At 32.3% G+C, this 25,902-nt stretch overlaps 1 protein-coding gene across 2 annotated transcripts in view; it reads right to left on the bottom strand.

Annotated features, from left to right (window-relative positions):
- LOC113516602 (serine proteinase stubble) overlaps window positions 1–25,902 on the bottom strand; it is a 162,891-nt gene that overhangs the window by 119,218 nt on the left and 17,771 nt on the right. For both annotated transcript variants that reach the window (XM_052898881.1, XM_052898882.1), the window contains exon 2: window positions 21,293–21,375. In XM_052898881.1, the coding sequence (XP_052754841.1) occupies window positions 21,293–21,314 (22 nt within the window). In that variant the 5' untranslated portion in view covers window positions 21,315–21,375. The remainder of the gene's footprint in view (window positions 1–21,292; window positions 21,376–25,902) is intronic.

The following is a 25,902-nucleotide window of genomic DNA, read 5'->3' as shown; positions in this document are numbered from 1 at the left end:
ACACGACCTCAAATGCATTGCATGGAATTAGTGGATGCAGGTGATTCAGGACCGTTCCTTTGGGTAGTCTATGGTGGAAGTCTATATTCAGCAGTGGACAAAGAATGGCTAAGATGATAATAAAGATGATAATGATTACTCGCTGTTTTTTTTTATACAATTTAGAATGGCAAACAAGCTGACGGCCCACCTGATGGAAAGTTGCAACCGTCGCCTATAGATATGAGCAGTACTATGGACATAACAGAGTATACTGTTTCACCCATGATACCCCCCATGCGTTGCCATTCCTGAGGACTCATGTGTTATTCCTCTGTGCCCAGTAAATTCACGCCATATCCCACCCCTCAAACCGAAACACAGCCATGCAAATACAACTGCTTCACGGTTGAAACACGAATGGGACAGAGGTACCCAAGCAATCGACTTTTGTACAAAGTCTCCCTCTGGTAAGTCTGTTGTCCAATTTTATTTTTTGGACAATAAAACTTTTAACACATTCGTTATTGGATCAGTATATATATAGTAACTAAAATACATAGATATTGCTATATTCTTTTATAATTATAATAATAAAAAAGAGTTGGTTATTGTATAGCCATATAACAATAACATAACAATAATATATATATAATATCAATAAGATAAGGTATATAGCCTATGCTGGCGTTTATAAAGTAAAAGATTTTAAATTCCGAATTCAAATTAATTTTCTTTTTTTGTATACCTTGTCTATTATAATTTGTAAAATGATTGTAATTTGTAACCTCTATAATTTATTATTAATACGTAAATATATTGACATTTATATAATATGACGATTTAAGTAAAATAGTATTAGCATAGTATAATAGCACAATTAAATAAATTTTGTACGCCAGATTCTGGTGAAAAATGTGAACAATATTTAAATATTATATACCATCCTTTATACCATTTTTCAAACAAAATAAAGCTATTTATATTTGTATGTTAAGCGATAGGATTGGCAATTCTAAACTGATTTCGATAAAATTCTTTTTGCAACTCATTATGTTTATTCTTAGTTTTGTAATTTGATTATATTTGACAGATGTAAAAGATAAAATAAAATTAATTTATTTTACCTTTTTTTAAGTATATATTTAATAATTATTTTATTTTGTCGCACATAGGATTTGATACATTCAACTCGGTCATTATCATCATGTATTATATTTATTTATTCATAGTCCATTAAGAAACATAGGTCTTGCTTATTTTTCACCATAAAGTACAATCCCGCGTCATCGGCTACTATCGAATCCCTGTAACACTTTTAAGGTCATCCCTTCATCTTGTACGGAGTCGACCGCACTGTACCTCTCTATACGCGGTCACTACTCTATAACTTATTTATCGTAATCATATCAGCCGTTAACTGTTCACTGTTGAACATAGGCCTCCCCCATTAAGGAGGGTGCTGCCAGTAGTTTCCACGATTAGCAGCTGCAGTTAGGCTTGTAAGAGGAACAATACTGCCCATCTTTCGATCATTATGTTCCTTAATCGCCTATTACTACGCCCACAGGAAAGAAAAAGTTGGTTCATTCTATGCAGGGACCACAAAACATAATTGATTATATTATTATTTTTTAAATTTTACAAAATTCTCATCTCCCCTCTTAAGGAGAGGAGATGGCAACTAACCCCCGGCACAGTTGGCCGGTGTTCACGGCCCCAGGGAGAGAAACCGGCGTACAATGCGGGCAGAATCTAAGAGCACCGCTTTCTGCATCTTTCCCGGAAGTTATTAAATACAATTAAAACTGTAATTATTAAATACATTTAAAACTGAAATTACAGTGACATTCTCATTGATGTTTTATACATATTTTTAAAAATATATATATAACAATTTAAACCTTTAAAAATTATACTCAAATTATTATATTCGAAATTGTATATCTAAAAGTACTAAAATATTTTGTAAGCGCAGAGAATATTTTATGTCCCTTTATTTTATAAAAAGATAACCGCGCGCGCTCGACTTTTTTTGCTCGCACTACGGAACTTATTACGAGAAACTGAGCTCGGACGTGACCGTTTTTTTTTTTCTTATAATTCTTTCTTTAGCAATTTCCATTATGCCTGCCACCCAGGAAATTGGGTGATAATAGCCGACACCGGAGAGAATGCAATGAAAATACCATTAGACAATGGGCCTGCTTTCTATAAGTAGGTATAGAATGGATTAAGGCTTCCTCAATTTAGATCTAGATCATTTATTTATTATAAATAGAGCGTCTAATATAAAAAATTTCAACTGGTAACTAATGCGTTTCTTTTTTTTAAGAAAATAAAAACGATCTACGTTTCAGTATTACAAGTAATACTTAATTATAATAATGACAAAACGTATAAATTTACGTATGATTTATGATGCAAATGTAGAAATACTGTACACTAATGTAAAAAAATTGGTCTACCTTTGGTGAAGCATTCATAGAAAAATACTATATACCTATACGCTATTGATCTAAAAGTTCAGACTTTTGTAGTTATATTTACGTTTTTTAGTACTGGACACTCCATTCAGTTATGTTCAAGCTCATATACTTCAGTCAACTTTGAGATACAAAATAATATGGTAAATAATAAATTACATTATTTTATTACATTATTAGCTATATAATCATATATATATATATATATATATATATATATATATATATATATATATATATATATATATATATATATATATATATATATATATATATATATATATATATATATATATATATATATATATATATATATATATATATATATATATATATATATATATATATATATATATATATATATATATATATATATATATATATATATATATATATATATGATTATATAGCTAATAATGTAATAAAATAATGTAATTTATTATTTAGCATATTATTTTGTATCTCAAAGTTGACTGGAAGAAATCTCTTTAAGGAATAAGTTCGCCTGTGTACATTTTCTTTATAATCTATATTAAAAATGAATGTACAAAAGCTTATAAATAAATAAAATAGATTTTATAATATACTAAAAAATAAATCGATACCGTGAAGTTTTTATCGATTAAGATATTGCGAGTTAGTATCGGTGTGAAGAGCAGACGGACCGGTTCCACGGTGTCTACCATATACGAGTACACGCTCGATATAAGAGTACGTAACTTCGTGTTTTATAGTGAACACCCGATAAGTAACAGAACGAAACTTTATATTTTATCTTCGGAATCGTGCTATAAAACGAAACTGTGGGAAAAATATCGATACATTTAGTGATGCGAATCGATAAATTTGTTTAACCGTACAATTCACTCGGGTTTATTGGATCCCCTAATAAATTTAGATACATTAACATTTGCATATAAATGTGGAAATGAGTTTGTTTGTTACCTTATAGCGTCTTAACTGCTTAACAAATCACTATAAAATTTGGTACTATATGGGATAGAGAAGGTATATTCTACTTTTATCCGGGTCAGTAAATATATCCCGGTCACGCGGATGAAATCGCGAATAAAAGCTAGTTAGTATATGAAGTGTCTATGTACTAAGTTAGGATATAACTACTCTCCATTCAAAGATTGCCTGGAAGAGATCGCTTTAAGTGATAAGGTCGCCCATTGTTTTCTCATTGTAATTATTTCTTATAATTGTTTATATTTATAATAAGTTTACTATTGTAATCTTTTGGAGGAAATAATAAAGAGTATCTACTCGTATCTATCTATCTATAATCTATTCCTGTACCACATGTTTCAGTAGTTTTTGTGTAAAAGAGTAACAAATATACATCTTTTATTGTATTTTAGTGTTAATTGAATTGGCCAGTATGAAAAGGAGCCTATAACTCATATATCGTCTGTCTCATTTATATTTCAACCGTGAAGTAATTGTGTCTGCGTGGCTGTTTCGGTTTCAAGAGTGGAATATGGCAGTAAATTTACAGGGTACACAGGAATTACACCTGAGTCCTCAGGTGTAATTCCTGTAACGGGGTATCATGGACAAAACAGCATACTCTATTATGTCCATGGTACTGCTCATGTCTATAGGCCAAGGTTAGCACTTTCCATCAGGTCTATCAGCTTGTTTGCCATACTATGGTAAATAAAAAAGACCTTTAAGTACAGTAAAATATCAGAACTACGCCAGTAGGTGCCACGCTGTCACTGCGAGTCACTGCCATATCCCACACTTCAAATCGAAACACAGCGATGCAAGCACAGTACGGTAGAAATTTGAAAGGGACAGACCTCCACACTTTCCCCCTGGAAACTCAAGTGGTTCTTATGGAATTCTTCACGATGGGCTAACTGACCTGCTCTCATCCTAACTTATAATCATTTAGGAGAATCCCACAAGCGCATACCGATAGCTCACGAGAAATTACTATTTATTTCTAAGCCATTATGAAAAAGACACCTCTTAACATTTCAACGGCCTATTCAATCATTATTAAATTTAACATATAAATTATATAAATAAATCAATAAAATATTTGGATTATATAAATAAATAAATAAATTATATGGAGAATGACATAGGCTACTTTTAATTCGGTTCAATCAATATAACTATCACACGAACAATGTTGAAAGAAGAAAGTGAAAAAATTTGACTTATTATTTGTAATTGATAAATTAAAAAATTACTCAACCAATTTTAAAAATTCTTTTACCTGCAGGAAGATAGATAGATCCTCTATATTGTTTCCTTAAAAAAATACATTAGTAAACTTATTACAAATACAAAAAAAAAAATAGTAGAAAAGATTACACTACTACATAATCTACAAATAATTTAGGCTAAATATTATTTGCGAAAATTCTATCTACCCGTGCGTATTTAATAAAAATAAAATAACAAAGATATAAGTAACTACAACAATACGCGCTCAAGTTGACACCTTCATAAGTCCCGTAAACAAGTTTTACCATCGACAGCCCGAGCGACATGGCGCGACAAATTGATAAGCAGCCCTAATTTATTCATTACGTCAAATTAACACTTTTAATTTCACTGCAATGGCAAGTCACGTAATTGTCCGCAAAAACTTATGACCGCCATTTTGGAGTGAAGTCACGATCTCGAATGTTCCACTAAATTAATCGACTCATTGCTAATTCTAAGCGTTGCTTAATTGCGTAACGGGTGACTGTTACAGAAATGCTTTTTCCGAAAAAAACTCTTTTCACTTTCACTCGTGTTCTAATAGAAAATAATTGGTTTTTGTAATTACGGAATTTTACAAACGGGCGACTTTTTAGGATGAATCAATTTAGAAATAAACAAAGTATGCTAAACATGTTTACAATATATATGTTTCTATTTATTTTAATGTAATAATATACGGATTTATTTACGCGTAAGTTAGTCGAATATGCTCGACTAGTTTTGGAATTATTTGAGACCCTTAGTCATAAGCAGACGTGACGCAAGTGCGAGGGTTAAGGTCCCGGATGGTCTCGATACTAGTCGAATATTCTAGTCTATAATTAAAGATTGTGTTACACAAAAAAAACTGACTTCAATTGTGGTAAATCCTGTTATTTTGATTTAAGAACTAAACTATATTAAAAAAAAATTGAAATCGGTTTACAACTGATGGAATTATGATGGAACAAATATATAAAAAAATACAACCTTCTTTTTAAGTCGATCGAAAATAAACCAAAGTTTATCGGAATATGCTTACATTTTAATATAATGTGTACTTACGAAACTTTAAACAATACAGTTTTTGTAAACATCTTTGCAATCAATTTCATAAATAAACTAGTCAATGATCTTTAGGTAGGTATTATACTCCACATGTCAGTTTTGTCTTGGTTTTAACTTAAATGTCAATTGTTATCTACAATATCTATTGCCTACCCATAAATCTGAACTATAGAAAAACGATTCGATTTTTAAAATTCTTTCGCTTATAAAAAGTACATTATCACCGAGTAACGTAAGCTGTATTTTATAAAAAAAAATGCAAAGCCGGGACGTGTTACTAGTTATGCAATAATTATGTTAGAATTTTTTTTATTTATTTAATTTATTTATATATAATTTTAATTATATTTTAAAATAAATCAGAGATGAACTACGATAATTTACGTGTTTTGTTTTAATTTAAAATAATATATATATATATATATATATATATATATATAAATTCGCCGTCTGTACCCCGGCATAGAATGGGCCACCCCTTCCATTCCCGTGGGAGTCGTAAGAGGCGACTAAGGAAGAACGAGAAATGGGCAGCAGCGACAAAACATCTCTAAAAGCCTAACTGCAGTTGCTAACCCACCTGCCAAGCGTGGCAACTACTGGCAAAACTCCTCTTATGGGGAAAGCTTATGTACATCAGTGGACAGTTAACGGCTGAAATAATAAAAAAATATATAAATACATATTCAGTTGTAAATTCGTGATCTCAACTGTTGCACGAAATTTATCGATTTATTGCTAGTTACTTAATTGCATAACGGGTGACTGTTACACAAATGCTTTTTCCAAAAAAGAATTCACTTTTTTTTCACTTTCACTCGTATTTTAGTCGTAGTAGAAAATAATTGCTTTTTGTAATTACGGTATTTTGCAAACGGGCGACTATTTTAAATTAAGCTAGGAATAATCCAACTCCGACCAAATCAGTACATAGGATAGGATATCCTATGCACTGATTTGGTCGGAGTTGATCCTATCCTATAAAAGATGTAGGTTATTCAGACCTATTCTTTATGGCAGTCTATAGGAGAGGCCCTTGTTCAGCAGTGAGCGGATAATAGCTAAAATTATTATGATAACGAGTTAAATTATCATAATTAACTCGAAAATCGATTTTAGAAATTATTTTCTCAAAATTTTTTAACAAAATACTAACAATGTTTGACTGTATCTTGACAATTATAAATATTATTAATTATCAAATATTATCTATCGTATTTATCTATTATCAGATACCCATCAAATTATAATTATTTTATTTACACTAGCTGTATCCCACGACTTTGCCCGCGTGAATAAATTCTTAAAGTATCCTATGTACTAAGTTAGGATATAACCCAGCAGTGTTTAAAATTTCATTCAAATCCATACAGTACTTTTTAAATGAAAAAGTAACAAACATCCATGGTTATGAATTTTCGCATTTATTATATTAACAATATTATTTCATATTAAACTAAACAGGAATCAAACTCAAAAACTTTTTATAGTATAAACTGTCCACTATTGAACACAGGTTTCCATCTATTTTGAGTCTTACCAACTCACGACAGGAGGGGTGGCAACCGCAGTTAAAAATTAGTGATATTTTAAAAGGACGCTGTTACCTAACTCTCGACCGCTAATTTCCCTTAGTCACCTCTTATGACACTCGCAGAAACGGAATGTGTGGTCTATTCTATGCCGGGCCTACACGACATAGAATTTTATATAATATTTATAAACATTTTTATTTTAATTTTAAGTACCTAATTAAACATTCCGTTGTGACGCCACAATCGCAGCTGTTCTACCATCGACAATTAATAGGCTCATTGTTAATTCTATACGTAACTGGTTGTAAGAGAAATGCTTTTTCTGGAAAAAAGCCTCACTTTCACTGCTATTCTCGTAGACTTATAAGACATATAAGGTTATAAAATTAAAAAATATCCAATTATACTTTTGAAAGTAAATAGTATCACAACATAAAATCTGCAATAAACACGATAGATTAACATTTTATCTACGTGAATAAAAATTAATGTGGTGCTAAGCACAAAATTCGGAAATGGCTAGACCAATTCGACTATTATTTTTTTCTTATACCACAAAGATGGCAAACATGCTTACAGCCCGTCTGATGGTAAACAATCACTGTAGCCTATAGACGCCTGCAATACTAGGAGTGTCACGTACGCGTTGCCGACCCCAAATATAAGTTGAAATGCCAAGAAGATTCTTGAAAATAATAAAGAGAAAAAATGAAAAAATTGCCTGAAAAAGCCTTTTCTAGTCCCAAAAATATAAGCTGTGATATATTAACAGATCTGTCAATATATTAGGTCAAGTCTCTTTATAGTCACACTAAGTGTGTTTGTTAATTGGTAACTCCTAGCACCTCAACGGCTCAACTAATCGTCATAAAAATTGGGATCACTCAAGAAGTATTTACACATAGTTCTTGAGTGAATAGTGATTGAGAATCACTATTTTTTAATTTTGCATAAATCCGTGCAATTTAAGTAATAAATATTTTTATGACAAAGGGTGACAAACAAGCATGCGATTCTGATGGCAAGCGATTACCGCAGTCCATACAGTTACACTGAAGACACCAGAAAGGATACCATTGGTATCCTTTGCCGCCCTTAAAAAAAATATCTAAATTCTCTTCTTAAAGGTCCCCGTGTTGTATTTATTAGGAAATACCGCTGTTGGTAATTTGATCCATATTTTTACAATACTTGGCAAGAAGTGACGCGGGAATATATAGTAGTGGATGAAAATAAATGTCCAAATATTTTACAAACATTTCTATTAATAATAATAATAGGACATAGGACACTAATACTTAGATAAAGAAATCTATTCATACGACTAGTCGCCCGTCTGCACAGACCTGGCACAATCAGGCGTATTTTGTTTTACATGCATAAACCCCACACGTTCAAAGCTCGTTTTCACTTTTTATTAGGGCTATTTTAGCGTAGCTATTAATGTAACAGCGTCATTAAGGGAACCAGTTGAAAATAATTGCTTGCTATTATGAAGTAATAACTTTCATCGGTGAACTAAGCTTAAGTTTTAACAGTACCGCATTTGAGAGAATAACAGTTTGTCTTTTGAGATCGCTCGTTTAAACCGTCTTCGAAAGATAATGGTATTATTTTGATTATTTTTTTTTTTATTTTTTAGATATATATTTTATATTTTTTTAATTTGTGATTTTATTAACTTTTTTAATAGAATATTTACTAATTAATTCAATAAAGAAAATGATTTTTTTTCTCGAAAAAAATACCACTATACTTATAATAATTGAGTTATGTAAACCAAGCGAGCATCAGCGATAATCCCAAATTCGTTAAAGCGTTAAAAAACACAAATTGGGTTTTTCGCTGATTCGCCGACGAATCAAAACGGCCAACGCGTTCCAATCTAAAATCAGTTGATTCAGTTCCATCTCTTTCTTTTTTTAATACAGAAAGGCCAACAAGCCAACGGACGGCCTGACGAGAAGAGCTGGCATATCAGGTTGCTGATCCATGTTCCGTCAAACGAGATATTCAGGAAAATTTCTTGTGAAGCTAGTAACATGTGCTTATGCTAGTTTTATTTAACTCTCAGACCTCCTTTCTATTTTTGAGATTAAATCTATATAAAAGTAAAGAAATATTTATTTATTTATACTTTATTGTACACAAAAAATAAGTTGTTATAATTTATTTTGAATAAAGATGTACAACGGGCGAGCTTAATACTGTAAGAGTTCTCTTCCACCAAATCCTGAGTGGAAAGGAGCATTAATTACTTGTAGTTGTTGTTGTGATGAATAACACTTGAATCCAACATGACAGGAGACTAACTTACCGACATCTCGAGGAAATTTATTGGAATGAAGAATATACAGACAAAATTGCTAAACGTGGAAATATGAAGCTTTGCACGAGCTTCTATGTGATCGGGATATATTTACTGATCCAGATAAAAGTAGCGTATATCTTTCTTTATCCTGTATAGTGTATATATACCAAATTTCATAGTGACTGGTTAGGCTGTTAAGACGCTATAATGTAACAGGCAAAAAAACTCACTTTCACATTTATAATATTTTATTCATTTATCGTTTTTTTCTTTCAGCTCTTAACTATCTACTGCTGAACATGTCTTCCCCATAAGGAAAGGTTTGTCAGTAGTTGCCACGCTTGGCAGACGGGTTGGCAACCTCAGTTAGGCTTTTAGAGATGTTTTAAAAGAGAGATCATAAAATTTTTTTAGTCGTCTGTTACGACAATCACAGGAAAGGAAGAAGTGGCCTGTTCTTTTCCAGGACCATATAGACAGAATTTATAATATAAGTACAGATAAATGAGAACTAAAAAATTCCCATAAAATCATAATGAACAGTTCCACGTGTCTAAAAATTCCTCCAGACTGTTTCAAAATAACTAATTTATTTATATTAATCATGTTATTAAAAATAATGTAACTACTTTAGTTTATTTTTAATAACATTACGAATTAATTTTGTAATTAACTTTGCCTAAGTTATATACTAGAAATAAGTTTTAATGTTAAGTTTATTCTTGCACTTTATATCTTATTATTGTTATCTGTGTATTATAACACTAATTGGTTGCCTTGTAATTGTGTAGTCCATGGAGATGGGGCACTGGTGACTTGTAACACAGGTTCTTCAAAACCTACCGCAAGCACCAGTCTCTCACAAAATTGGTCTTCATATCAAATTGTACCTCAAGTTGTCACTTTATTCTACCTTTTGTGAAGAGAAAATAAACCATTCATTCATTCATTCATTCATTATTAAAAAAGAAATAACTAAACATAAAGTATTGAAGAAATGTTTATAGTTATTTAATTTAGTACTCATAAAAGGTAATTTTATTTTATGGCTGTATCTTAAATAATGAAATGAATATAAACATCATAATTTATAACACATTAATAGTTTTATTGACATACCTATAATAGAGACAGGTAATAATTTTAGTAAATATATCTTTTGCATCACAGCAGGAACGAAGTTGTATGGACATAATGTTTGGACTTCTAAAAAGCGAAAGTTCTTAATTTATCTACAAATAATTATAAACAAGTACAAGCATATATCATGGCGTGTGGTCCCGGCATAGAATGGGTCACCTCTTCCTTTCCCACGGGTGTTATAAGTGGCGAGTAAGGGGATTTAACGGTCGAAGGATGGGCAGCAGTGTCCCCCTTAAAACATCACCAAAAACCTAACTGTGGCTGCCAACCTGTTTACCAAGCGAGACAACTACTGGTAAAACCCCCCAATATTGGGAGGCTTACGTTCAGCAGTGAACAGTTAGTGGCTAAAATAATGATGATGATAATATATCATGAGGAGTGTTCAGAGGAATTGTTTCGGATTAATAATAGCTGCTAAATGTCATCATAATACAATCTGCCACGAGCTTTCATCATAAATGATTGGCGATTGTCCACCATGCGTTTCTCTAGGCATTTTTTTCCACGTACAATCAAAGTATAGGACCAAATCCCAGCAGCAGTATTTCACAACCAGGTCGACCTCCACGTGGTTCCCCTGAAAACCATTGTGCTGAATTTCAAGTGTATTCATCATGATGGGCTAACTGACCTATCTTTTCATCTTCACCTGTCATCCCTCACTGGAGCCCCGCCAGTGTACGAGGTCTGTCCGGAAAGTTCGTATAAAAGTGTTCTGGAATGCGAGAAAGAGGAGTGGGGAGGCCAGGTAAGCGCAGGACCCCTTCCTTATGTCCCTAACAATGCTTCAGTTCTGGTCTGACCGCCGTGCGGTGCGAACTGGCTTGTCACGCCATCTGTGAAGTTACCTCTTAACGAAACCCCGTCGGCATGGAGCCCGCTTCCGTTGAAGAGCAGCGCGTCGTAATCAAGTTTCTCTCGAAACTCGGCAAGAATGGCCGTGAAAGCAAAGAGTGGAAGACATCCGGGGAACCACGAACAAAAAAATCAAGAAAATCCCGCTCAAATGTCAAGACAATGTTGATTGTTTTTTTCGATGTTCGGGGGATTGTCCATCAAGAATTCGTCCCTCCAGGCCAGACAGTTGATGGAAAATTCTACGTCGATGTGCTCAGACGCCTCAAAGCTCGTGTGGCACGAGTTCGTCCAGAATTGGCGCGAGAGGGGCGTTGGATTCTTCACCACGACAATGCCCCTGCCCACACCTCTCTTGTTGTCCGTGAGTTTTTGAGTAAAAATTCCATTACGGTGACCGAACACCCCCTATTCGCCGGATTTGGCCCCGTGTGACTTCTTCTTGTTCCCAAAAACCAAATTGGTACTTCGGGGGCGGCATTTGGGGGACATAAATGAGATCAAGGAGCCTTCTCACAGTGGAAACGGCTTTGGCACAAGTGCATTATGTCACAGGGGGAGTACTTTGAAGGGGATAAAATTGATTTACCTGAATAATTATAAAATAAAATTTTTAAAAAACTTTTATACGTACTTTCCGGACAAACCTCGTATAGTTAGCTTAAGCAGAGTTACCATTGTATCATCACCCATTAAAAAAAACATATACACACTAAAAGTACTTGGAATAAACCCACAAAATGTTACCTTAATATCTTTGACGGAAAAAATCCCGCGTCTTATATCTATTACATGTAGCATAAGCACGTGTAAGTATAAACTATCAGTGAGCTCTGGCTTTAATATCTCTCACCTTTTCAATATTAATTAGCTTTGATTAAACCACCGACTTATCAATAGACGGTTAATCACCGTCGAAATGATTTAACCGACTGTGACATTAATGATAGTGAAGACACTGAACTTGGCACGAAACGTAATTAAATCGAGATCGTCGGCAGATATCGTTTGTGAAACGGAACGCAATACCAACTTTATAGATATTGAATAATTTTCTAATTATTTATTCCGCCCCCTTATCCATTGATAATATCATTATATTAAAGGTAAATAAATATCTTGCAGATTTAGAGTAGATGACGTTAAATATTTTAAAAATATTAATTACTAGCTATATCTCGTGACTTCGCCCGCGTTAATCAGTACACAAAGTATCCTATGTGTTAAGTTGGAATATAACTTACCCATGTACCAAATCTTATATAAATCCGTTAGTAAGTAACAAACACGAATCATTACCAACTTTTGTATTTATTATATTAATATTTTCAACGATTTTTGTGCTGTAGCACATATTTATTCTCTCAGTAATTTTAAATTAGATTCCAAAATCGTAGAAATAAATTGAACAGGTTCCGAGCATTCAAAGTCGCAACCACAGATAGTAAATTTTAAGTTATATATTTTATCATAATACAGGAGGGTAGCCTAAGTTGAAGATCAGTCGATTAGCAATAATACTTATTATTTAGTCAAATAAATTATAGTTTATCTGATTTTACACTTGCTTGCTCTCATGAAGAGAGACAACTTGCTTGTTTTGTACTAATATATTAATTATGAAATCCCATAACTTTATTACTATTACTGTAAACTATATCACTGCTTACCGACTATTTAGATCTAACTAATTTATATCTATACATTGATATATATGTACAATTTGTAATAATTATATGTATCTACATATAATTATTACAAATAAAAATAACAATTATAAAATTATTTTTGTAAAAATGTCTATATCACTACAAAAATAACAACAAAATATCGAAACATAATATTTAATGCTGTCACGTCACTATATACATATCTGTTACCGAATTCATTCTCATGGTAACCGTAAGTACCTACATATTACATGACATTCTCAAACTGTCTATCTGAACCTGTCACGTTTATTCTACCTTAATAAGTACGACGCGTAACATTATGACAACTAATAACAAGTCTGTTTAAAACATTTTTTTTAAACAAGCATTTGTATTCATTTGGTAACCATATTAACAGGACTGACAGAATATACATTACATATTCGTGGCGGCCATTTTTAAGAATTGCATAATAATAATAATAAATAATTTTAAATAATAATTACATATGTCGTATAGTCACTAATATTAAAAGTGTATGCAAAATTTCAGATAATTTAGACTCAAAAAGTAGTTCAAATTGAGCCTACAAGATTAGATCTAAACAAACGAAATTAACAAACATACATTGCAAATTATATCAAATATTATAAAAAGAACAGCTAATATAGTGAAGTAACAGCATTAAATATTGGAACGTGATATTCAATGCTGTCACTTCACTATATACATATCTGTTACCGAATTCATTCACGTGGTAACCGTAAGTACCTACATATTACATGACATTCTCGAACTGTCCATCTGAGCCAGTCGCGTTAATACTGCCCCAATAAGTATCACGACACGTATCATGTTAGTGCGTTCCGTTATTATTTTTTACGATAATTACGACATAGTTGAATAATTACTAACATGCGAAAAGTGATATGTTTTTTTAACACTCGCACATATTACTCTTTCATATTATACTAGCTGACCCTGCAAACGTTGTTTTGCCGTATACATTATTTCTAGAAAATAGTTTTTTTTTTTTTAATATATGGGGTGGGTCACCCTTTTCATTGAGGGGTATAAAAAATATGTGTTGGCCGATTCTCAGACCTACCCAATATGCACACAAAATTTCATGGAAATCGGTAAATCCGTTTCGGAGGAATTTGGTAACAAACACTGTGACACGAGAATTTTATATATTAGACTAGTTTTAACCGGCATAAAATAAGCCGCCCTTCCTTTCACATATGTGTCGTAAGAGGCGACTAAGGGATCTTTATGGTAGTGGAATAGTCAGCAGAAAGCCTAAGTGCGGTTGCCAAACGTAGCAACTATTGACAAAAACTTCCCAATAGGGGGAGGTTCTCTGTTTAGCAGTGGACAGTTAACGGCTGATATAATGATTATACTAACTTTTAACTGCGACTTTGTTCGCGAAACCGGCATCATGTTTATTGTCCGGGATCAAAGTAACCTATGTTCTTCTTAATTCCAAATACTGTCAGTATACTTTCATGATAATTAGTAAAGCTGTTAAGGCATCGAAAGGCAAAAACAAACAATGAATCATACCATTACAATGGTACTAATTTAAAAAGCTTTTATGTCTTTATACGTCACTATTATTAATGAAACACACTTTCACTGTTTGCATTTTAGTGTAAATATTTATATTTTGTGACACATTGACACAATTGTGTAAAGCGAATTAATGGTACTCATTCACAGTGACTTTGCCAATTTTATATCACTTTAAAAAGGAAAAGGTTCACAAATAGTTTTGTGTGTACATCATCATCATCATCATATCAGCCTCTAGTTTTGTCAATAGTTACCACGCTTAGCAGATGGATTAGCAACCGCACTTAAGCTTCGGAGACGCTTCAAGAGGGACGCTGCTGCCCATTTCTCGCCTTCTCTTAGTCGCCTCATGCGACATCCAAGGGAAAGGAAGGGGTGGCCTATTCTATGCCAGGATTACACGGCAATTTGTGTGTATATTACACTATAATGCTTCGCTAATTTTAAATCGATTATGATCAATCTATTTGCTTTCAATAACGTTTATTTCTATGTCGATTCCATATTAGTTTGTATTGGCTATTTTTTCAATCGACTTTAAAAAGCTTTTATGTCTTGATTTTTATGTTCTATGATTTTTTTTAGTATTGTTTTTCTTTTTTTGTTTTATGAAAATTCTTTTTTATTCTGAAAGTACATACTTACATATTGGTCCCATAGATATATTGTCAACATCGGTTCTGTAGTTTACATGGTTTTAAATAAAAAAAAAAAAACTGATTTTGCCACAGTCGAAGTCAATTTTTATTTGTGGATCACAATCATAAATTATAACAGAATAAATTGAATCATTATTTTCAAAAATAGTATTATGTATGTTGATATAGAAAGGATGTAAATTAATAAATATATTTTCAAACAGGACTGAACATTCAACAAAATACAATATCTCATATTATGCTTATATTTTTATACTTAGGATGCAACAAAGAATTTAATAATATAATAAAGATTACAATTAAAATAAAACTAGTTATTTGATTTAAAAACCAAACTACTAAATCGATTTTCATAAAATTTCTATGAAACTAACTTGCATGTATATCCTTTCAAATAAAATAAGAATAGCATAAATATAGCTTGAAGTCAAATAGCACATTCGCGCGTGCTAATTAACGCTCAATTATTAGATACATTTTACATTAGATATTTTCAGAGGGAGACTTTGTACAAAAGTCAATTGCTTGGGTACCTCTGTCCCATTCGTATTTCTACTGTGAAGCAGTTGTGTTTGCATGGCTGTGTTTTGTAAAACAGTATACTCTGTTATGTCCATGGTACTGCTCATGTCTATAGGCGACGGTTACCACTTTCCATCAGGTGGGCCGTCAGCTTGTTTGCCATTCTAAGTTGTATAAAAAAAACTATTAATAATGTATTTATCAAACACGTAATAATGTGAAAAAATCACATTTAATATAAAAATATTTTCTTTAAGTCGGTTATAATTGAAAGCTGATAATTTCCATATAAATAAATTAAAATTAATTAATTTTTACAATGTAAACAAATAAAGACTCACACACATTTTGTGAGTATACAGCTTAAAGTCAAGTGGCACGTTCGCGCGCGCTAATTAACACTTAATTAATATTAATAAGCCATTTTGAATGCATCTCGCTAAGTATGTCGCCATTGAGCACTGGCTAATTGCTGTTTGGATAAATACTGATTTCTTTTATTTGCTCAACGTCTGTTGGTAGTCACCTGTTAATTGCCCGATTATGAAGTGAAAGTGAAATGTTTTTCTTTTATACCACTAAAGTGGCAAAACAAACATCCCAATTGATGGTAGACAGAAGTGCCTTAATACCTATAATATAAGGGTCGTGACATGCGAGTTACCAATCCTAATAAATAAAGATAGGGGAAAAGAGATTATTAGTAAACTGCCAACTCCATTGCTAACAATATAGGGTCAGGTCGACCTCCACGTGGTCCCCTCTGGAAACCATCGTGCTGAATTCCTGACGTATTCATCACGGTCGGTTAACTGACCTGCCTTTTCATGTCACCTATCATCACTGGTGCCCCGCCAGCTTATACCGTTAGCGTAAACAGAGTTACCATTTAATTGTCAACCATTAAAAAAAATATTTATATTGTGAATAAAAAAATATGAAAGATGAAAATAATTCCTGTTAATATATAAAATTAAACAAACTGATACTAAATATGTTTTTTCCAAATGCTACGTCTTAGCGTATTGATGTAGCCCTCATATAAATTACGACCCTACCATAATTGTTTCTTATGTAATCTAAGATGTATACCATCTATTAATAAAACATATGGATTAGAAGAATTAGAAACAGTAATTGTGCTTGCAACAACGTCCAATATTGGGACACATGAAAAGGAAATTACTGTAACTACCATATTTTATAATGTATTAATTTTTAACTGCAACTTTGTCCATCTAACCGGCATATATCGAATATGTAAAATAAAAAAACAGCCTCTTTTTTTTCTCCATTGCGATTTTAAAACACCGTTAAAACACCAAGAGGTAACAAACTAACAAATTTTCTTTCATTTTTGCCTTAAGATAACGTTAAAAAATATTAGTAATTTATTAAAATTTTAAGTACAGAATATTTGTACATGGAAAAGTAGTACATAAGAAATATTTAATTTATTTATTAGCTAAAACAAATCATTAATAGAAATTTTGTCTAAATGTATGTTTGTTCTAATGTCACGTAAAAACTACTGGACCGAATTAGACTCGGTTTTCGTTGCGTTCCTAAAAATGTAATTTAAAATCTTGATATGCCATCTCGAAAGACACATATAAAAAAAACTAGTTTTTAATACGTGACTCATAATGTTATATATATACTATGTAAAAAAAAACAATTAATCCTAAAATAGTAAGAATAATATAAAAAAATACTTAAAAAGTATTTGACTTTATCTTCCTTGATTAATGATAGATTTATGTAAAAAATATTACCAACATGACCACAACCGCCGGCGGGTGCATGCATATTGCATCGGCGGCTTCAACTCATAAAGTAAACTGACAGCTACACTGTTCAGATCTTTCGAAGTGATCATATATATATATATATATATATATATATATATATATATATATATATATATATATATATATCTCACGACTATAATCCGTTACCGTTCTTTTATATATTTTTTATACATATATATATTTATAAATATATATATATTTTTTCTTTTTTTGTGTATGTTTATCTACCATCATGTCGTGGTTTGTTAGTAATGGGGATCTAACATCCCCGTTGCTAGCAATATATCCTATCAGGTCGACCTACACGCGATTGGCCCTAGAACTATTTTAGTTCATTCTTGAAAAATTTATTACGACAAACTAACTAACCTGTTTCATCTTCGCCTATCATCTCTCACTGGTACCCCGCTAGTATATACCACTACCGCAGACAGAGTAACCATTCCATTATCACCCATTAAAAAAAATATACAAGTATCTACTTGCATCTACAGGATGGGCATCTGTTTTAAAAAAAAATCTTAAGTTATTCCAATGTACTGCCATACTGTTAATTTTTTTTATGGGTGAAAATGGTATGGTAACCCCGCCTGCGTTAACGGGATACACTGGCAGAGCACCAGTGAAGGGTGATACATGAGAAAGAAAACAGACTAGTTAGCCCATCATGATGAATTCATCAGGAATTAACCATGATAGTTTCCAGGGAGAACCGCGAGGAGGTCGACTTGGTTGGGTATATTGCTAGCAATGAGATTCTCAGTCTCCATTACTAACAATCCCTTTCCCCCCTCCATACTGTTAATTTGAGACGTTTTTATCAGCTAAAGAACTTAAGGGTACTTTATGTTTTTGTTAATCTAATGATAACCATTGCATCTATATGAGAAATGCACATATGCAAATATGTGCAATATGCCATTATTTTGAATAATCCAGCGACGCTGCGAAAAGATAAACATTGCTATGTATTCGGCTTAGAATAGGCCACCCCTTTGTTTTCCGTAGGTATCGTAAATGGCGACTAAAAGAACTTATTAGTCGAAGACGTGCAGCAGTGTCCCTCTTAAAACATCACCAAAGCCTAACTGTGATTGCCAACTCGACTGCCAAATATAGCAACTACTGGTAAAACGCCCCTCATGGGAGAAGGCCTATGTTCAGCAGTTAAGCAGTTAATGATGATGATGATGATTATATCAAAAATTTACACTTAATAATAATTAATGTATTCAATAAACGTCATAAGTTTGTTTTGTTTTGAAAAGTCCTTTATTTATCATAAGTGTATGTATGTATGATAAATAAAGAACTTTCCTTTTTTAACTCTACGTACACGTAAGCCTAGAATTTACAATCTAGATGTGGTGAGTGCGAAAGCGAACCCATGTCTCCGACATATGGCACCTCGAGTGTATATCGTCTGGTTTTTGGTGGGTACACCCCCACCTTACGGGGGTATTCCCACAGTACCCATTCACCTCCCACAAGGTGTATGGGTCTGCATTAAGCATTTCCCAGAAGTTAAAAAAAAAAAAAAGAATTTACAATCAGCCACAAATCGTTTGACGAGTAATATACACTCCTTCAAATATTCAAAATAGAGATACAAGTATCTATAATTGTACACAACATAAAAACTTACATTACATGATGTAACTTATTATTTATAATCGTAAAATAAACACAATATGCACATAAAAATGCACATAGTATAAATCCTACTACTAGCGGACGATCAAAATGCGTTAGTTAATTAGTTTAGAAGATACAAGAGAATAGATTAACGTACATGCATACATACCCACATACATAACATACCGGTGAAAATCATGGTTCTCTTTTTTACTTCACCGCAGTCGGGTAAAAAGAAAACAATAGCGGATTCTCATTACATTTTAAAACAACTCAAATATTTCTTATCCTTAAAAGCTTAAGATTCTTTCGAACCATGAAACAAATAAAAACAAAAGAAAAAAACAGAAAAATTAGCTGCATACTTTTAAAATCTTATAAGGAAAACACTCGAAGCGTTATACCGTGAAAAAGAAGATTTAACAACACAAATACAAACTGAAGCACTTGTATTTTATCTTCGCTACTGTTGCTTCCTTTTATTTTTAAAAATAGAATAACAATAATAAATTTATATACCTATTACACAGCATTAATAAAAAAACAAACGGATTATTTAAAAATCGAATTACAGTGAGACCAAATTAAAAGGGCACTAAGTACTGTTTTTAAAATATTTGATTATTTATTTGTAATGGACAAACTAAAGAACTATTTAATCGATTTTAAAAATTAGTTTTATCTATATAAAGCCGCATTACCAGCGAGTAACATAAGCTATATGTTGTATCATCTCTTGACTGTCCACTGCTGAATATAGCCTCCCCAATAAGGGGGGTTTTGCCAGTAGTTGTCACGCTTGACAGGCGGGTTAGCAGATTGGCTTTTAGAGATGCTTTAATAGGGACGCTGCTGCCCATCCCTCTACCATTAAGTTCCTTTAGTCACCTCTTACGATATCTACGGGAAGGAAAGAGGTGACCTATTCTAAGCCGAGATCACATAGCCATGTAATACTGTTTATCATTCCGCAGCATCGATGGAGTATTCAAAGTAATAGCATATTGTATGTATTTGCATTTGTACGTTTCTCATAAAGATGCAATGATTAGCTACATATTATTAGGCTAGTTCGCTAATATATATAATAATATAAATATAATAATAAATAATCAATTAGCACAAAAGCCTTAGATTATATAGATAGAGCATCGAGACTCAGAAGATCAACTTTTTGTCAGCTAATTGTCAAATTAGCTGACTCGTTTTTTCATTAGTGTTATACGTACTTACGCACATAGTATATGTAGACATATCCATGTTTACACAATTATTTATTTAAATGAGTTTATACGCGTTAAAATTATTAAACAAAATAAATATCGAAGTTCTAAAAGTAACGCTCTTAATTGTTTATTACGCAAAATTGTATGATAAAGTTGTCCCGCTTATCTCGAAACATTTGTATAGAGATGGTCTATCTATATAATTTAATACAAAAGCCTTAAGTAGTTAGAACACTAAAACCGTTAAATGGTCCAAATAGGACACTAATTCTAGTCAATTTCACTGGAACTGTGTGGAAAAGTCTCCTAATGTCTAAATAGTAGTTACACTCAACGAGTCGCCACTCAAGAATCTTTCTTCCCCATCGGTTATCGGTTCGTCAAGCTATGTGACCAGCCTATTGCCACTTCAGCTTACCTATCCTTCGCGATAGGTCAGTCACTTTAGTTCTTCTGCGGATATCCTCATTTCGTATTAAATTACGCAAAGTAACACAAAATTACACTATATTGCAAGTAATTGATAGTTTAAAAATGTATGTACACTACACAGTTAAATAGTTAAACTTAATTGTTGAAATAAATAAATAAAAGATATAAATAAATAAATAAAATACATACCGGGTGCGCGGGCGGCATGCATGTGTCGATCCCGTGCGCTCGCGGCGCATCACCGCACGTGCAGCATGCGCTACACACACAACCTGCAAACGGACAACATTCAACAATAAATAAATAAATAAAAATATTTTTCATTATAAAAACCTGAGTCCTCAGAAATGGCAATATATGGAGAGATACCATGGGCGAAACAGTATATTCTGTTATGTCCATGGTACTGCTCACGTCTATATGCGACGGTTACCACTTTCCATCAGGTGGGCCGTCAGCTTGTTTGCCATTAAAAGTTGTATAAAAAAAATTATATAAACTTTTAAGCATTTTGAATAATAATTGATATAAGTCACAAATAATATGATAAAAGATAAATTCATTTTTTATGAATCTACCGCTTATTAGTTCATTATATAATTTCAGCTAAAAAGAACGGGCAAGAAACTTAGCTGTTTCTTTTGTTTTTTTTTTGCATTTTAATTATCAGCATCATCATTTATTTATTAATTTTACTTGTTATACTAACAAGTACTCCTACACAATTACAGAAATTAGGACTAAATGTTTTTTTTAATTCACATAAACTTGCATAGAATCTTTAGCTATTAACAATTAGAAATTTAAAAAATCACTATATAAGTTTGACGAAAAATATTCAATGCATAAAGCCATAAACAAATCGCCACCTATAAAAAAAATCTAAGCAAAACTACTCATTAAATTTTTTTTTAATATTTTTAGTAAAACTATTGTAGTATGCTAAACATGAGTATTATAACAAAATAATATAATAATCCTATTATATTTTTAACGGGCTACTATTTCCTAAACAAACGTTTATTTTATCTAGATAAAATGGATAACTCGCCATATACTCCAAGGAACACAAGAAACTGTTGGAGTTTTAATACTGGCTGTTGACACTGAGGTTTTTTAGAACAATTTATAATTTTTAAGTTTGTTCCGTGTCAGATTTTTATAAGTCATATCTCGTATTTTTTCACTAAACTTATTATTTTTTATCTCTAATACATATATGTTTTATTACTGCATCCTGCTATTTACAACAGAAACACCTACTCTTGTACCAATAATCTTAAAGCATAATCTTTCTTTGAATGATAATAGAATGGTATCCCCGTCTGTGCTGTCAATATAAGCTGGGCACCAGTGAAGGATAATCTTAATGGATGATAATGGAATTGTTTCTTCATCCTCACTATCGGTATACGCTGGTGGGGCACCGGTGAGTGATGATAGGTGAGGATGAATGCATGTCAGTTAACCCACTGGGGCGAATTCAACAAGAATCAATTATTATGGTTTCTAGGGGATACCGTGTGGAAGTCGACTTGATAGCGTAAATTGCTAGCAATGGAACTTAACATTCCCTTTTACTAACAATACTTCTAACCTCAAGTGAAGGATGATAGGTGAATATTAAAACAGGCCTATTGGCCCGTTATGACAAATGCACCAAAAACCAATTACGATGATTTCCAGGGAAGGGAAACTGCGCAGATGACCACCTGACAGGGCATATTGTTAGCAGCAAGGCCATCAATACCTTCATCAAATATACTTCCAAATCTACATCAAAGTTACTTCCAAAATTTTAATGACAATCCAAGCCACCTTTTAACCTTTAGGAACAGGTTAGAATTGCTGGATTAACCATACTCTTAGGCACAATGGTCCAATTGCGACACTTAGTGCGGAAATTCCTAAATAAACTATTACCACGCTGACCAGACCTGACAGATTGTTTATTTTATTTCCACATTACCTTTTCTTGCACTGGTATATCATATTTTATACCCTGTTAGAGTAGAATTGGAGTAGTAAGTACATTGTACTCTATTTGTCACTTACGTTCTTCATTCATTCATTACTTAATAGCCTCACTGTTGTCAGTGGAACACTTACGTTCTTATTTTAAAATATAGTTTCAACCGTTATACCAAATATTAACAAAATAAAGATTGACGCTCGCATTCAGAAAATAATTTCATTCCATGAGAAAATAAAAGCATCGGTGAGTCAAGCGAATAAACAGTAAATAAGTTTTTTATCCTCAATTCGGTACAGCGTACGTACACACAAACAGTGGCGCGTGCGCTTAGATAACTGTACGTGACGTTCATTAATGCTGCGCCCGCGTCACTTCGCATAGACATTGTATAGACAGTTCTTTACTTAATAAAATTAATATTATTTATGACTAGTTTATACCCGCAACTTCGTCTGTGTAATTGAGATATATTATCTATAATAGAAAGTAGCCTTCCTTTTCCTTCCTTCTCCGCCACAATTACAATGTTTATGGCAATTATTTAAACCATATCACCATATCAGTCCCGACATAGAATGGGTTACCTCTACCTGTCCCGTGGGTGTTGTAAGAGGCGACTAAGTGAGAGCGAAGGATGGACAGCAGTATTCCTCTTAAAACATCTCCAAAGTCTAACTGCGGTTGCCAATCTGCCTGCCAAGCTTGGCAATTACTGGCAAAACCTCCCAAGAGGGAGAGTTATGTTCAGTAGTAGACAATTAAAGGCTGATATGATGATAATGATTTGAACCAAATAAATAAAAAAAAAAAGACAAAATGTAATAAACAAACAAACTTACTTTCGTATAAAACTACAATATTATTTAAACAATAAATGATCATATTTATTAATGTATAATTTAAGTCCTCAAAACAATTTTAAAAAAGTGCTTTAATTCAAACAAGAAATTGAAACTTTAAAACAAACATTTCTCCATACAAAATCTTTTAAAGTACATCTTCTTGACAATGTCAAATTTTCGTCGCAAAAAGTTCATTACTCACACAACTGACAATAGAAAGTACAAATTCCCACAAATGGCTGCCAAAATCGACTCTAATCAATGAAATTGCAAAATATGCCCGTCGATTTGTCGACAATTCCGTTCAAATTGTCGCCGCGCGAAGAGAAAGAACTTTAGAGACAATACGTGGCCACTTTAAAATAATAAGTGCTATTTGCGGTGTGCAAATTATGCTCGTTTTCGCATAAACGCGTACACACGGTCGTAAAGAGCGCGCAGCAATATTAAATTGCAGTTTTCACTTTCATATTGCCCTGGGAACGATCTCGTGTGACTATTCCGTTTTCCAAAGAGTTTACTCGTTCCTTTAATGTAATCTCTTGAATTAATTATGGATAATTCTTACCAATTTTGGAAACCATTGAGTTTGTATGTTATTATCAACAAATTTCATTACAGCTCTTATTGTTTTATGCAAATTCAATAATTGTAATTATAATGGTTATATTTGCAAACTATAAATAATTAGAAATTATTAATAATTAAATAATATACAATACAGTACTAGCTTTATGATAAAACAATATAGGTCAGTAACACGAAGGCATATTTAACAATAAGATAAGGAATATAATTTGTATCAAATAGTACAACTGTTACGTGTTATAAGCATGTAATACTTGTTTTTATTTAATACTAGTGGCCCGCTCCGGCTTCTCACGCATAGATAGAATTTTGAAAAATTATATAATAGCCTATGTCACTATATTAGATTTCTGTAGATGAAAAAGCTTTGTAGGTGAAAAAATTTAGAATCGGTTGAGTAATTTTTGAATATATTCATTACAAACAAATAAACAGACATCCAAAAAATTTTTCGTTTCCACTTTATAATATTAGAATATGACAATCTAACATAAATATTTATACTATTTACCTTTCTACTAAGATTACTTTATACAAATTTCAAAAAGATAATGTTATTAATGCAGTAAATTTTTTTTATTGTTATCTCATCCACTATTTGAAAGGAAATATTTACCGATTGATCACATAGAAAAGTTATCAAAATCGGTTCAGTAATTTAATTTTTATATAAAAATAACTAATTTTATCACAATTGGAGTCGTTTTTATTGTGAAACACAATCTTCATAATTATAATATTATCTCATTCAAACAGAAAGATAAATCTAGAAAAAAATTATACCCCATATTAAGCACTAAGCTAAAATACATATTGATGCTCAAAAAAGTATACCTTAGGTTAGGCAGAAAGAATACTCTGTTTTTCTTATTTACGTTCGTTGTCTTTGTTCGCCATTTGGTACGACCGTGTGTCCGTAAAATAATAATAGTCCGGTCAAGTGGCCAGAAGCTCTTAGCTTAGATGTGGGGCGCGCAACTTGCAATTTTGCCGGTGCATCAACTGACAGACACACTAACACAATATTTTAATATTTCATTTTTTTTTTTTTACTTTCATAAGACATTGAAATAAAACCGTGGCTAGAAATGTTCGTAAAAGAATTTCCTGATGATAATTAATTTATTAAATAAAATATGTTATTTATTTATAATCAGTGTGATTTATAATTAACTACCGAATACTCTGAAAGAAGAATGTATGGACTCGTCTCATACACACATGTATGTCAATGACAATATATCTGTTATAGTCGAAACTCTTAACCAGTCAAAAGTACTATTGACTAGCAAAATCAGTTAAAAGTACCTAACCTAACCTAACCGCAAATTTGCAGTAAAAAATACTAATAACCAATCATTTTCAGTCAAAACCACTTTTGTCCAACCTGTTCA

This window comes from Galleria mellonella, unplaced genomic scaffold (assembly GCF_026898425.1).
Source record: "Galleria mellonella isolate WM207_F2 unplaced genomic scaffold, CSIRO_AGI_GalMel_v1 utg54, whole genome shotgun sequence".
Classification (NCBI taxonomy): domain Eukaryota; kingdom Metazoa; phylum Arthropoda; class Insecta; order Lepidoptera; family Pyralidae; genus Galleria; species Galleria mellonella.
The sequence above is the reverse complement of the archived record's forward strand: the minus strand, read 5'-3'. Positions and strand labels throughout refer to the sequence as shown.